Raw genomic sequence first — 16,475 nt, forward strand, 5'->3', positions numbered from 1 at the left:
CTTTTGCATTTCTTTTAGAAACATGAAGAATACCTTCCACCACTGATTTAGAAGCTCTAGAATCTTGTTCAGTGATAGCGTATACTCTAGCATGGGCTGAGGGTCTAGGAGACAGTGGCTCTCTTTTCCTGTTCAGTGGGCAATCCTTTATTTGATGATCTAGCTTCCCACAACCAAAACATGCTCCAGTCACTCGAAAACACCGGCCTGTCTCATGATTTAATCCGCATTTTGCACATAACTGAGTCCTCCCCCATGGTTTCCTTTTCTCAAACCCAGATGTCTTAAACCTCTTGTTACTATCTTCATATTCATTTTCCCTCCTGCTTTTGCTAGTAAATTTGTCCCTTTGGTTCTTGCCAATGATTTCTTGAATTTCCTCCATGTCTCTTTCAATTTTCAAAGCTCTTTCTACCGTATCAGCATATGTTTGTAATTTTAAGGCTGACATTCGGCTTCTTATTGCCGGCCGTAATCCCCTTTCAAACCTTCTTGCCTTTCTAGATTCATCATCAGTCATATGTGTGGCAAACCTGGAGAGCTCAGTAAATTTAGATTCATACTTTGTAACTGTCATACTTCCCTGGATAAGATTCAAGAACTCCAATTCTTTTTGCTCTCTCATGCAATCTGGAAAATATTTGTCGTAAAACTTTTCTTGGAATAACTTCCATGTCATTGGCTCATGTTTGATTTCAGACATCCTCTTAATCATTCTCCACCAGTGTTCAGCTTCTCCTTCCAGCATAAAGGTGGCAAGAAAAACCTTTCGTTCATCAGAGTAACTTAAGGCATCAAATATTTTCTCTATCTGCATCATCCATCGTTCCGCCACCATTGGATCAGATTCTCCACTGAAACTGGGAGGACTAAGCTTCTTAAACTGTCCAATTCCCAACCCCGTCCGGTTTGATGTCTCTATTCCATCATTACTTCCTTGTTGGACAGGTTGTTGTTGTTGTTGCATCACTTGTGCCATAGTCTCCAAAGTCCGCATAATACCACTCAATTGATCAGTAGTAGATGCAACAGGAGAACCAGATGATCTCGTCATCCTTGCTTCCTAAAACATCAAAAGAACATTTTCTTTAATCAATCTCTAAATGATAGTCAATAAACCTAAAAAAAAAACATAATATTCTTAGTGATTCTCAAATCATGCTCTGATACCACCTCTGTCACGCCCCTAAAAATATCCATGATATTTAAATTTTTTCGCCACAACTAACCCAGGATCCAAACACACATTTGAGATCACTAAGAAAAACATTCGGATCAAAAATTTCACTTCTATAATCTATCAATTCATAACCCTGTGCAATTCATAAACATAGCACACATCACTCGATAATTCATACAATCTGAACTCGACTCATCAAAATAAAAAAAAAACCACAACATAAATCCACAAGTGGGGAAATCTATGCAGTCACCACAATCATCGATCTACCATAAGTTCATATCATTACACAATTTAATTTAACATTCCAAAACCTTATACATGAGGGATCCTTTAACTTACACAAAATCCACAGGTTTAGATTCATAGTCACATTTCATTAGATGCAAGGTAGCTTATACACAACTACATATATGCTAACAAAAGTTCTGCCCAACGTCTTCTAAACTTTCCGCTGCCTCAGCCCATTCTTAACATTTAAGCAAGAGTTACGCTATCCTGAAAAATTTATCAACAAATGGGGTGAGCATAAAGAGCTCAGCAAGTGACTAACATATCCATATCAAAATAGTACAATTTCCAAAGAGATGCAGTTTTCAAACACGAAGCAGAATATACGATTTCGTATACATAATATCATTAGGAGCAGAATCATAATTGTCCTTTTTAATCATACATATTTGGTTCCTGACAGATGGGGCATAGAGTAATTGGAGCATATCAGAAACAAAGGAAACATATCGGAGCTTATCAATGGCATTTAAAATGTTCCAAATCACATCAACGACATATGGAACATTACGAAGCAAAATCAACAGTGAATGAAGCATTTCAGAGCATATCAAACTCACATGTCATACAGAAGCTCAAACGTCGTCCTTGACATTGCAATCATATCATAACTATCCAGAGCACGAACAGAAATAACTCACCAAAACTCTGGATGTCATATCAAACATATAGAGGGTGTAGTGGGATCTCAGTCAGAATGTGATTCATCCAAGCAATATCCCACAAAGCGGGACCCCACAAAGCGGGCAAATAAGCGCATACCAGAATATCCCACAAAGCGGGACCCCACAAAGCGGGCAAATAAGCGCATACCAGAATATCCCACATAGCGGGACCCCACATAGCGGGCAAATCAGCGCATACCCTTTACCATTTCTGGCAAAGGTCCAGACAATCCCACACACCAGAGTACAAGAAGGCAGTTTCAACAAATTGCAGCATATAACGGAAGCACACGCGGAACAACCAAACGTACATGTGCCTTTTCAAAAACAATGTGATGCAAGGAACAAATCTCTCACAAAAATATTCATTTTAGGGAAAGAATTGAAAGCAAGAGTGTACAGGGATTCTAAGCAATCGTAACCAGCTCAATTCCAATAAGAAGGTTAGGCGAATTCAAGTATCCAAAGGAAATGAAACAGAATACGCGAAATCGACCAAAGCTCGATTTCGGACAGAATTCCAGTGGCACATCCAACAAATATTTCAAAATAACAAATATGCTCCAATACTCATAAGAAGGCTATGGTTGAACCATATATCAGTCTATATTCGGATGGAACAGATTTCATATGAAACAGGGCTCCCAACACAGAGTTACCTCTGATTTGGTAACGTAAGGTCAAAATCACAATCACTGGTTTGCAGACTTTATAGGATCGGATTCAACAGACGATAGGATGAGCAATTGAACTCCAAAATGTTCAAACTATATGTCAAAAGAGAGGATTTCAAGTCTAGTTTCAAATAAAATCAGTTTGGTACAAATCAGAATTTTCAACAGGGAGTTATAGGCGTTTTAGTTTCGAAAGGTCAGAAGTCTTGAACTCTGTTTTACAGCGTCTATAGGCTCTTTTGAAACAAATTTTTGGGTAAGTATTCGGTGTCCAAAATCTACCAAATCGGTGTCAAAAGAAAGACATACGAGTCTAATTTCAAACAAAAATAGTTCCTGCCTGAATTCTCATTCTGTACTAAAACTTAGGGCCGAAGCAGTGCTTAGGGGTCAGTTTATCGAAAACTTTCAGAATCCATAGTTCTATGTCCAAAGAGGAATATATCAGTTTCTAAATAAAAATCTTCCAATTTATTTTGAATCAACATAAAAACAGAGTCAAATACTTATGTAGGATGGGGTTAGAACACTTGCCTTTGCAAATTTTGACCCGAAGTAACAAGATTAAAGCAAAAACCCTAAAAGCCCCAAATTTTCTTTCTCTTCTCCTTCTTCTTCTTCTTCTTCTTCTTCTTCTTTTCTTTCCCTGATCACCCACGAGCTGCCTCCTCTGCTTCCTTAACAACGAAGGCAGAGAGGCTTAAGCGGTGGAATTTGTCATTTGGTGCATTTTGCAGTTTAGTCCTTGTTTTTATCATATTCACGATTAGGTCCTTAGGGTTTACATATAGGTCCTCAGATTCTTTCTTTTTTTTCTTTTTTTTTTTGAACAGATCTCCCAAATCTTAAAAATAAGTTACCTCTGATTCATACTCTATTTCTTTTGTCAATTAAAATAGATGCTTACATTATCACCAAAAATTTATACGAACATTCGGAATTGAGGGATGTTACAATACAGGTGGACACTCATGGTCATTAGACGGTACTGCGATAACAGAAATACTTGGAATTACACAAGACCAAAAACCGTCAAAGGGGAACTTCTGGCAGCTATAGGAGAACAGCTATTAGATGCTCTTTAGATCGGTAAGCTTAACTACTTCGAAGTGCTATTTTTACTGTACAACTTGTGAAGGTAACCATAACTTTCCCTTCCGATTTTATACTGCAGTCTGAAACTTTGACAAGGAAATCATTAGGCAAACGGCCACGAGTTGCCATTTGAAGGTATGCTTCAAGATTTCCCCCTGGCCCTTAAAATCATAGAAAACATAATCCAATACATAAGACAGAAGAAGATAAAATAAATATTCCACGACCCAAAACTCTAATTATGTAAGATGGCAAAGGTATTTCGCCATGAAAACAAAGCCTAGTAAAGCAACTTTAGTTCCCGAATATTGATGTTTTGTGCCTTAGTCTTTGATCTAATTTTGATATTTCTCAGTCCACTAAGGCAAGAAGTATTCGCATAAATAATAAGATGATGCGAAGAATATTGTTACAAAAGCCATGCAGTAGAAACATAGTCGCACTCATTTTTCTCACTGATCTTGCCTCTTAATATTGTAGATACAAACAAGTAATATCATCAATTGACACACTTCTGGTGATCTATGTAAATAAACCTGGCCATGTCTAGTAATTCTGGTAGCTGTTTTCTGCTTCGTCTCACTTCTATTTCCCATTCCGATTTCTTTCTTTACAATTTTACTCTTGATATGGTATAACTCCTCTACTCCAACACTACTGCTTTCTTTTCTACCAGTAGATTTGTTTTTATTTTATATATTAATTATATTGACACTGTAACATGTTCAATATTTCTTTGCAGTTGTGCATGCAAAAAAAAACTCATACCTGATAATATCCTAAGCAATTTGATGTAGTACAAATAATAATATTTTTTTTCTTGATAATAGAGGAATGTATTCCGAAACGAATGTTTTGCACCTCCACATGTCTTACACATAAACGGTAAAATAATTCCATTGGAAAAAGTACATCATATCAAATTAAATGTATAATGTTTTCTTTGAAAAAGGTAATAATTTTTATTTGATTCAAAAAATAAATTTTCGTTCCATAATGGTACTTTTAATTAATAAACTTTCATCTATAAACATAAATCTCCTATCAAGATTTTAAATTTTTAGTCAAGAATGAATTTTTTAATTATTTTGTTTTTTTTTCTTTTGAGTAGATGTTGATATATGATAGTTTATTATATATAAAAAATATATTTTAAACTAATCAAATTTATTTAAATAGAAGATAGATTAAATTAATTATGTATATTTTGCTTTCATTGCATTGGAAGCCCCTAATATGAATAAGTGATGAAAAAACATTTTGTTTAGGCCATAAGCCCCTAATATAGATAAAATGTTTTGATTCCATACATTATATAATTAGTTTGGTTAATCAATCAATTATAATAAAGTGATAATATTGTTCATTAAATCAAATCATTTACAATGTTTTTCAATCAGGTTATAATTTTTTTGATTCAAAAAAACTAATTGTAGTGTACTTGAATATAATTAAATATATATTATTATTGAACTAAAAACCCAACAACCTTATTAAAAAATGAGTTAAATTGATTCAAATTCTTATAAATATTAATTATGAATTTTTTTATATTAATATTTAATAAAATTTTGTATTTGAGCATTCTTAAGTGATTTTAAAAGAATTTTAAAATTATTATGACATGTTTTAAGGTATTACAAGCTTGTTTATGTAACCAAATTTAAGCATATATTATTTTGAAAATATTATAAGATTTATTTTTTATTTATAAAAAATAAAAAAAATAAAGATCCTTGCATATTTCTAAATAAATCATGATAAAATTCTATATTCTTTGTATTAAATATAGGTTTAAATATTTAAAAAATCCAATAATATTTATAATGATTTATTATGAATGAATTATAATAATAAAAAATAAGGTGACATTATTTGGTTTCAATATTTTTCATGAATTCATGGTATTTCTGGACAATTAAAAAATATTATTATAAACCACTATAATGTTATTTAAAAATACTATAATAGCTTATCGATTTAGCCTAAAGAAACTATTTTATAAGGAAAGGATAAAAATATAGAATAAAAAATATAGAAATAACGTGTTATATGAAAAAAAAAATCCAAAAAAGATTTTTCAAAAGAAAAATCGCCCTTGATTAAATATCCCGGTCGGTGACCTGATGAGCGACACGTATTGGGAATCCCAGGCAGCCACATCTTGACTCTGCGGTCGGTTGCATGACTATATCTCGTTCTCAAGTTTTAATCCAACGATGAAACAGCTGTAGTCCAACTCGCCGTGCAAGCAAGATATTGCGCCGAACCTGTCAAGCCGGTCGAGCTGTTCACATTACAGCTTTCTCGTCGAAAATCAAACCACAATTATTCCCTTTTCTGTGCAAGGTTGCACACGGCGTACTGAGATCCATCACCAATAGATATTCTCATCAAAATTCTTATGATCACTTACATATCAATAAACCCTAAATGTGATGTGATTCAACAAAACTTAGTTGCAAGAGATGCATTGTGGTGACCACTCTCTAAGGTTACTACAAACCATTTATTCCATACAGTTAGCGCCAAGCTCAGAAACACCTTTTGCATGCAAGCATAGCAACTCGTAACGGTGTACTTAAGGATTAATCAATCTCACGTCTCTTTGTGCAATGCAAAGTAGCTACCAATTTAAAATAAGCTTCGTCAATAATACTTTGCGCACTGCAAAGTACTTACGTTTGATTAATTAGTCCCAGGTGAGCCAAAGAGAGTGAAATGCATAAACAAACTAAGCCAATGGATTTTGAGCTATACCATATGCTGTGTTGAAACGTTCACGAAACATCAACATCACCTACCACGTGATTGTGCTTGTGTTCAGTGACATATGCTATAAATGAGAAGAGCAAACAAAAAGAACATACCTTTGGTGGATGGAGAGGCTGCAAACACACAAAAAAAAAGGTTAGCACCTGCGAGAACATTTGAACTTCGCATGCATTGCACGGACTCCTCTGCGTGTGTTGCAAATTTCTTGTTCGGCAGTGCCTTTAATTCGTTAGCCTTTGAAGTCTGATACATTGGCAAGCTAAGATTCTAGGTATGTAAAAACATGAAATGAAAATGACGATAAGAAATCTTCTAGAACTTGTAGCAAACCATACGACTCAGCTGCCAAGAAATTAGCTTGCAATCAATCGAAAGCATTCTTATTCGATAACTCTTATACCACCAAAGCCACATTATAGAAACTGAGTTGTCGTATAAGAGGTATCAAGCGTCTCTATTAAAATATTTGAATTGATTAATATATTATTATATAAGTGATAGATTTCAAATTCAAATTCAATATGTACATCACTTAATGTCATAATTATTTTCAAGACAAATATTGAGTATTTCATATTACTAGATAATTTGAGAATTTCAACACAGCACAAGTATAAGTTCCATTGGGTTTGATGCGGAGCAGCAAAGTGCCACTCTGGGTCAACTAGTCACGTAATCTCTCCAGCCTATTCTCATCTCAGCCATGTCCTCCGGGGATCTTTTCTTCCCTATGATACAAAAGCCTTCGCAGTCACCAAATGTGCGTGCGCGACAACCGTTCAAACTTCCTACTAGCTCGTTTTGTGGGGACCACAGCGGTCCCACTGGCTGAAGCCAAGGGAAGATGAGACTGAGACAGTCTGTCCCTCGGACGCTGATCAGCCGGTGATAGCCACTTTTCCTACCAATTAATACGGCTCGATTCGTACCTCGGAGGCTGATCAGAGGGTGATATCACAGAGACCCCACCGAGTCTAACCATGGGAAAGTTTGAGACCGACACATTCTGTCCCTCGGATGCTGATCAGAGGGTGACAGCCACTTTCTTCCTACTTTTTTTTTTCTTTTTCCTCTTCCTACCCATCAATGTGACTTCATTCGTGGGAACCGAAGCAAGCCCACGGAGTCGAGCCAACGGGAGGTGAGACCTAGACATTCTATCCCTCGGATGCTGATTGGAGGGTGATAAAGCAGTCAGGTTAGGATAAAAATAGGTTACACGGCCGAACAATCGGCGGCGTAGAAAAAATGAAACAGGATGGTCTAATGCTAAGCACCATGTTAATGGTGCCGGGGTATTATCCGAGTTGGAATTCTAAACGGCCATTTCCATTGCGTGTCTTGTTATTGGCAATCTCAGGGCGGGCCTCAGGCGCTCTCGAGGTGAGAAAGGCTTCCCCCGATGGCCCTCGTCTTCGACCATTGAAAGAACTAAACCAATAGCAAGAACTCAAAGAACACCACAAAGAAAGACGAGAGAAGTGTTCAAGCAGAGAGGAGAAGAGAAGTGGAGAGAGAGAGAGTGTATGTGTTGTGTGCGGTAGGGCGGCTGTATTACGGGGGAGGACGCGGCCATATAGCAGTGTGCTCACGTGGAGGGTCAATTCGGCTCCAGCCATGGGCGCATGTCGATGTTCGAGGTCTGCGAGAGCGACATCGGCTCCACCAACTCCCTTGTCCGTCCCTCTTCCTCAAGTCCCTCGCTGCCGTGGCCACCGTCCCCGCTCCTCCCCGGTTCCAACCAAACCCACCCCAAGGGTTGGATCGGGGCGCTGCAGTTCAAAGAGGAGCAGTACTACTTCTCGATCGCATCTCCTTACCTCTATCTGGTGAACACCTAAATGGTTGGGCGATCCTAATCCCCCGACGCCCCAGTTCCTCCTTCTCGATGCCGAAGCCGAGCTTGATTACGACTCGTCCAAGCCGATCTATAACTCGCACACCACCTGCTCCAAGAACCACACAGCAGATCCACAAGGAAACTTCAGATCTACAAATTTTTCCTCACTAATGTGTCATACCTTCCACGATCCTCCGTGATCTCGGATGGATCGGAGCGGATCTGTCGGAAGAGGTCAGAGAGGTGACGGACGGAGCAGCGGCATCGTCGGCTGAGCAGACAGATCCGGAGGCGAGGATGATGCCGTACAGGGAGATGCGAAAGAACGCCAAGCAGGCAGAGATCGACGAAGAGGTCGATCGCATCTCCTCTGTCGCAACCGCCGCGCCGTGCTATCCTTTTGAGAGGGAGCCTCTGTTCTGGCCTCGGTGTCTATATATAGTGGAGAGAGCTAACACGGGCTCTGTTTGCGACACTGCACGACTCTTGATGCGTGATTCTGGAGGGAAGCGGATATTTTGGAGCCCTTTCGGCTTTTGAATTCCGTGTGGCACAGAATATAAGCATGCAAAATAAATGCTAGGAATTTTATATGAAATATATATAGCAACTTTGTTGCGTGGCGAAGAACAAGATGAGGATGAGGACATGATGAGTGAGCACGAGGACTCTCATGCTTCAATCAATTTCATAGGAATCCTCACAAAGTCTCAAATTCCATGACCAAGATTTTTGAATTAGTGATCAACACATGATATAAACGAGAATACTTCTGTAGATGATGGGGGGAATAGATGAAAGGAAGAGATTGATTTATCAGTATCAACAACAACATTGAATGTGTTGCCAGTTTGGCGAGTGCACGCGTTAAGTCTTCTAAAGGTTGGCATAAATGATGACCGAGCTGGTTGCCATAATACACTTTTGTCGAAGTTTGATTCGATAGCTTACAATGGCAGCCATCATCCATCCCCTTCTTCTTTTCAACCATAGCAAGTCGTGACGTCCAGGTTTTAGCTATAATTTGATCTGTAGGCAGCTCTAACCCCATTGCAATTTCTGTAAAGGATTAATATAATGGGAACCTTCTTAACAAGTCTTTGTCCAATAATTACCGTCGTACTTACCATTAAAAATTCCAAGAAATGATTGAGCTGGTAATTTTCATGCAGAAAATAAATAATTCAAAGGACAAACCTTCAATTCAGCTCAAGAATTTGCATTTGCAGCTCAAAATCTCTGAATCTGAAGAACCAAAGTTACTTACAGATCAATCTAAGGAAGGAACAAAAAGAAGACTTTTACTGTTGGTTTACGCCTCGCTCCTCACTACTATTTCCGACGCCTTGGCGTTGGGTGCTGTCTTTGTTCTTCCATTCCGTCGCGGCTTCGCGAGTGTCGTCGCCTTCGTCCGAGGAGGTAGCGGCGCGGCTGGCGACCGGGGTCGCGAGGAAGGTGGGCTTGCAGTCGCCGGCCATGATGACGACGACGCTCTCCTCGCAGAGCGGCGGGGGCTTGGCAGCGTCGCCACCGCTTGCTGGACCGTCCACTTCGCGGTCAAGGCCGCCTCGGTCGTTGCCAGATTCGAGGTAGCTGGCGAGCTTCCAGTAGGAGCAGGCGAGGATGAGGAAGGCGAAGCCGATGAGACCCAACATCACCGCCAGCGCGCAGAAGAGGTAGGGAACAGGCGACTGCCACGACGAGTGCGGCGGGCCCGACGAGGCGGGGGACGGCGACTTGGCGGCGGTGGCGCCACCGCTTGTGTTAAACTCGCCTCCGGACCTCATTAAGAGAGAGAGAGAGAGAGAGAGAATGATGGCCTGCACTTTACTTTAGTGGGGAGGTGTATCTGAAGGAAAGCGGATATCTATAGTTTGGGGATGTCATGAGTGAAATTATTTTAAATTAATATGATTAAAATATTCGAGAATTATATTTACTCCGAAAACGTTGGCTGTACTGCCCGTACGTACTCCTGATATGGACACCCATTTTTTTTTATCGACTTGAGCATATTTCATGTAAACCTAATATGTCGGTGAAGTTTGCCGTCTAATTTCATACCCAAAAAAAAAAAAGAGTTCCATGCAACACTTAATTTACGTGAGTTTTGAACGAGTCAGGTTTGGATTGAAGATAAGAATTAGTTAGTCGAATTTAAATTTAAATTCAGATGAGTACTCAATCAGACATCATCCCTTTCAACACTGAATCATAGTTCATTTTGATTTCCTCCATTTTCTCTTTGGAAAACAAACAATCATAGTTCATTCAACCTTACTGCACTACAGCTCAATGATACAATTAAAGGATAAATACTCCCTATTCACGAACCTCGCTTTGAAGGCACCGATGCTTTTAGATGCCTAAACATCAATTTGGGTGCTATTAATTGTGTGCTTTATCAATAGAGGCCCCACCTCTGTTCATATTAGGCATCCTGATACATCTCATTCACCGCACTAGTAGACAAGAAGGTGGTGGCCTCACCTCTGTCAATTTCTGTTTGGTGTGCTTTGATCTGAAAGGGATGCATTGGGAAATGTATGATCGCCTATTTCCAATAGGGGCTTCGTATAATATCCTTCCATTTAGGTCTCGTTTTGTACATGTTTCTTTAACTCAAACTAATATTATACATGTCATGATAAATTTTAATATACCACATGCATATATATCCTCTATGTACGTTACATATATATTTTCAATATATAATATTATATTGTCTCAGTGGCACTAAAGTTTGATGCATCTTTCCAGAAGGGCATCATGTATTGGCCGTGCATGAGACGATACAAACAGATGGACTCCCTAACTCCAAGTTTGGCCAAGAGCAAGCCCATGGTTTCTTTTTTGGTGTTCCAATGGTTCGGCGACAAACCGATGGGTAGTTCCAAAATAATATTGATTACCGATTCCAGTCATATTCATTTAGCATATTCATGCGTAACCTTAACCCTGTAATATTGTCATGAAAAAGGAAAAGAAAGACATGAATTAGTTTCTACGTACAGACCTAATCTGTAAGGACGAGGACTTGAAAGGGAGCATGTCTACAGTTAACTTGTGTCAAAAATAAGCTTGACTAGGTTTAGTTTTATTTCCTTAATAAACCTCTAAGCATCTCTTGTGGAGATGGAAACACCAGGTAGAAAATTTTCAATAATCCGAATTACATGATTATGTAGTAGATTAGTAAATGATCTGAACTTTCTTGATGATGAAGAAGCATATCATGCATAGCAAATATATAAGTATGAAATATATGGAAGAAATCAACAGATAATTAGAGAGGTATATCGGTAAGCTCACCACGATGCACTTACATTCACAGCGTCGGGATCAGGTCCTCCGCCTGAAAGAAGAGCCCAGGATCCGTGGTACCCTGCTCCACGTAGTTTCTGGCCATCTCAAAGCACCATCAAGCCATGCATCATAAGCAGTTCAAGTAAACAGTGGCAAAGCAATACAAAGCGGAAAGCGGCAAGCTGATGTAAGTCAACAAGGGATAAACATATAAAATATAACTTGATAATCTTCATTATGTAAAGCGAGTGCTACCTCTCTTTCAAAAGAGATGAATGCTTTTTGATTGCGTAACCATGCGGAGTATGCATTCCTGTTCCTCCCAACCCACCAAATGCCACTTGAGTGGAGGATAAGGAGGGCTGTGCTGTGGATGGGAGATGTGATGGAATCTGTCGTCACAAGCCAAGATTGCAAGGCACATCAGAATTACCTATCCGATCATTGTGCCCATTGAAAGTAAATTAAAGCAGGAGGAAAATAAAAGAAAAGGATCCTTGCCAATGATACAAGTCGTCTCTTTTTCTTTCGCTATGGAAAGAACAACTGATGAATTTGATAGACTCCTCCCATACGTGATCCATCATGAAATATTTCACATAACGGATACATAGCACACGAAGCATCTCATATTGGTCTCATCATGACGTGAAGACTAAGCAGGTGAGGAAACAACATCATCATGCAAGGCCCAGGAACTCATTCTGTATGCTTCTGTCACAGATGCTCATGTCCATGAAGAAACAAGGTGAGAGATGCACTCGTGGCTTTTAGTCGTTGTATTTTCCAATGCTTACCAGAGAGCATGGATGCAGCAAGTGTTTGAGCTATTAAAAACAAAGATAATCTAAATGTTATGTAATCATAGGTGATATGGTCCAAATGCAATGAGTAAGCTGGACAATTGCATCACAGTATTAGAGATTGGTGGAAGTCATTTTCTCATTGAACAAGACATTAATGTCTCTGTCAGCAAATAATAACATATGCAGCTGGAAATATGCTATTTTGCAAGAACAACATTAAATTATAAGATTCACATATGCACATACTGACTCATGAAGAGATCATTATGGTGGATAATACACTCCAAATGGTTCTGTTGTAAGGGAAATAATTGCCAGCTCCATCATGAGTAAAACGAGAGCAGTGATGTGACCAGACCAAAAAAAGATTCTTAAAGGGTGGTTTGACAGAAGCATAAGACTGTGAGCCAAGTGGATGTCTCACCAAAAAAAACAGTCATAAAGCATGAGTGGTTTGGTCGAATTACAGAAACCTGATGGCTTATAATTGGTGAAGCAAACCCTGATTAGTCGTAATTCTTAAATCATGTTTTCCAAATATATGTTTTGACAACTTTGTCTATGCTAATTAGTTAGTTTGGTCATCAGCTATGCATTCCGATTCACCTGAAGAATTTGAATGCAAGTCACTGTAGGTTTGATTATCACATAAAGCTATATTTGTCTACCAATGGAATTATCACCAAGGATTTGACTTGTTCATGTGTGTCACTGTCACCTGGAGCATACAGGGAACTAAAGTTTTGATGGTGTATGATTTCAACATCAAATTCAGATCTTCTGTTTTCCCTGTTTGCTTGCTACTCATGCGAAAAATGTTATAGTTATTACTGTAATTTGTGGATGACAACTTGGAATTGAACATTTCTTAGGTAAGTCTATATTGCGTGAGTAGATTACTTGGAATCAAACACCTTGAGTATAGCAGGCAGGGGAAGATAAATTTATGGCAGTAAATAGAAGATTTAACTTTATAATAGTATTCAGCAATAAAGATGACAATTACAACTAATCATAGCTTTCGCCCTTCTGTTTCATATGATTAGTGCCATTTATCACATGTCTTATGTAAACAGGATATTGCTACAACTTAATATTTTCTGAACCAACAATAAATGATGGAACCACAGGTTCTGTAAGTAGCCTGCTGCAATATTTACTTATGGATGAATTGTCTGTGAGTATTTATCACTAGATTATGTTATTCTTCAAAGTTATATAGGTATACAGAAAGAAATATCGATAACAGCAATGTCAAAGTGAGCAAGTTAGCAACATACATTCATCTCTGCATTCAGGAGAAAGGATTCAGTTATATGGAATTTACCAGATGGGAAACTGAAGTTGCAGTGTATCCTTTGATCAGCAAGACAAGTCTTCCATGTTTCTTCACATATAAAACATATGATAGTCAGTGTTTGGCAAAATGGTGCTAAGGAGAATTTTTGGGAAGACGTTATCACTCGAAGCTAGTTGACAACTTTTACAAATACACTTGGTAAATTTGTCTCTTGAGCAAAACATTGAATGATAACTGTTCCATTTGATAAGATAAAATAAATTAAACAACTGGACATTCCATATAATGCATTATTATGCAAGACATCTCATATTCTCATCCATATGGTAACAATTCTGAGGGCAAGGTTATGGCACATTAAGATATGAAAGCTTAGTACAAACAAACTTAAGGAATATCTACAAGAGCTCAGTCGATTATTTTTATAGCAGTTGCCAAACAAAAGGATTTACTGAAGTTGCAAACTGACAACCCCACCAAGACTGAAGAAAACTCAAAAATAATTACCACACAACAGAAAGGCTGCAACCTATACAAAGGAAGAGAGTCAAAGCCACTTTCTGAGTAGTGAATTACAAAGTCACATGGGACAACTAAAGAAAAAAAGACCACAAATACACCATCAGAACTCCTTGCTCCAACTTTTACATAAGTCGGTTGAGCACTCATCTGACTTTAAAATCATGACTTTCAGAAATTTTGGATTAACCAGCAACTTATTCGGAGCAAGAGGCAGGTGAACAATCTCCTCTTCTTACACAGAGACAATATATACTTGAAATATTTGAATAAATATTCTAATATAATACATTCTAAGAGTTTGGTCATTGAAGGATCATCAGAATGTCCCTGGAAGCTATACATTAAAATAAGCCTTTGTAATGGGCTACTGGGTGATCTTCATATGATTAGTCCCACAACTGAGGACTTCAAGTCAGTGTGATTATGGAAGAGATAAAGTGATAGCGCCTGGGGAGTTGCGTATGTAATTCTTGTCAGTCGGATGGGAAATACACAAAATCCTGGCTATTTCTGATATAGCTCAAACAGGTCAAAATAAGCATACTATTTCTGCACCTAGTGCCTGCGGTAGAAGGGGATGAACTTTGAGGTGTTTGGGTTTCTTTAGTGCATCACATTGAAAAACTGGAGTTGGAGGCTGAAATAAGATGGCTTTTTTATGTAAGTGCAAGCTGCCGCTGAACAGGTTTATGCCACAAAAGATGAGGAGAAAATTAGTGATCACAAAAGAATAATTAGGCATGTAAAAACATAATCGAAGTGAGAAAGAGGGAAAATCTATCGGCCAAAAGAGTTTTTCCATGCTGCAGACACTTTTATCCCCATTGAATTCAAGCATACAAGACCTTACCCTTTCAGTAGCTGAATACCCCATAGACAATATCCTTACCTCTTTCTCAACCCATCTTAACGATTGCAGCCCAGAAATCTACAAAAACTATGTTCAATTATAACCTTTTTTACCTTATTTCCTTGTGAAAATGCAATGTCACACTCGTGCCATGTTGTTTGTGTCATCGAGAAACTGTGAAGCATTTCAAGTGTAATTATATTGGACAAGTAATTAATAAACTAATCTCTCATGATTGTGGGGTCAAAAATTTTATTTCAAGTTATTGTTGCCTGACCTGAAGTATTCTTCATTGCATCATAAAAATAAATCTCCTTATAGCACAATGAATGAGTTCAACAGCTTGGTTTCTGGAAACCCCTATTAAAATTTCCCAATTCAATAAAAAAAGAAGAGCAAAGTACTCTCATAAGCCACTAAATACTTGAAAGAAGGTGTTGATATATCCACATCTCCATCAGCACGCTCTATAAAGTTGCGACCCACATCGACTACACAGTCTAATTCAACACATTAAGATTATAACAACAGAAATAGCTGAATCCATAACTAACTACACTTCTAATCCGTGATGAACAGATCGAAACCACAACCACCCACCTACTGCGGAATAGCCTTTGAATCATCTCAACAAACAAATTGCGGGCAATGCAGGACCTTTCTTTTAAAACAAAACCATAAACGATAAAATATCAGGAAAGTCGTCATACTGAAGCCAAGCAGACATGATGTTAGACAAATCAGGGAATAGAAAATCTGCCTAGGGATCGGACGGGATCAGAGGGAGGGTGGGAGGGATTGACGGAGGAGACGGTGAAGGACTCACGAAGCTTGTCGGGATTGCCGCGACCGGATTGGAGACGGCGAAGTGGACCTTGTCCCGGTGAACGGCCTCGGAACGGTAGGGCTCGTTCAGGCAGTGGAGTCGGTGATGCTCGCCAGCACGCCTCTATCTCTCTCTCTCTCTCCTCTCTCTCTCTCTCTCGTGGGCTTGATCGCGTGGTGGCTTATTATCTGACGCATCATGACGGCCCAATCCGGTATACGTAAGCTCCAACCCATATTTCAACATAATGTTATTTTCTTACATCTCCTATTATTTAAATATTAAACGAATATTATTGTCCTATTCACTTTTTTTTGGGGGGAAAAAATCGTTCTTAAATCCAGT

The 16,475-nt window shown here is 38.5% G+C and overlaps 1 protein-coding gene and 1 long non-coding RNA gene across 2 annotated transcripts in view; both read right to left on the reverse strand.

Annotated features, from left to right (window-relative positions):
- Positions 1-1,424: 1,424 nt before the first annotated feature.
- On the reverse strand, positions 1,425-3,990 carry LOC135617391 (uncharacterized). Its single transcript, XR_010488723.1, has 2 exons — positions 3,345-3,990; positions 1,425-1,678 (listed from the first exon to the last, which is right to left on the reverse strand). It is a non-coding gene; the product is annotated as an uncharacterized LOC135617391 (long non-coding RNA).
- A 5,706-nt stretch (positions 3,991-9,696) lies between these two features.
- The window catches only part of LOC135616373 (uncharacterized), a 6,787-nt gene continuing 8 nt past the window's right edge, over positions 9,697-16,475 (reverse strand). Inside the window, exons 2-6 of the mRNA XM_065115560.1 lie at positions 16,131-16,310; positions 13,960-14,019; positions 12,082-12,218; positions 11,833-11,921; positions 9,697-10,302 (exon numbers count right to left, since the gene is read on the reverse strand). Of these exons, the coding sequence (XP_064971632.1) occupies positions 9,822-10,302; positions 11,833-11,921; positions 12,082-12,218; positions 13,960-14,019; positions 16,131-16,310 (947 nt within the window). The 3' untranslated portion in view covers positions 9,697-9,821. The remainder of the gene's footprint in view (positions 10,303-11,832; positions 11,922-12,081; positions 12,219-13,959; positions 14,020-16,130; positions 16,311-16,475) is intronic.

Source organism: Musa acuminata, chromosome BXJ2-7, assembly GCF_036884655.1.
Source record: "Musa acuminata AAA Group cultivar baxijiao chromosome BXJ2-7, Cavendish_Baxijiao_AAA, whole genome shotgun sequence".
In the NCBI taxonomy this organism is placed as follows: Eukaryota; Viridiplantae; Streptophyta; class Magnoliopsida; order Zingiberales; family Musaceae; genus Musa; species Musa acuminata.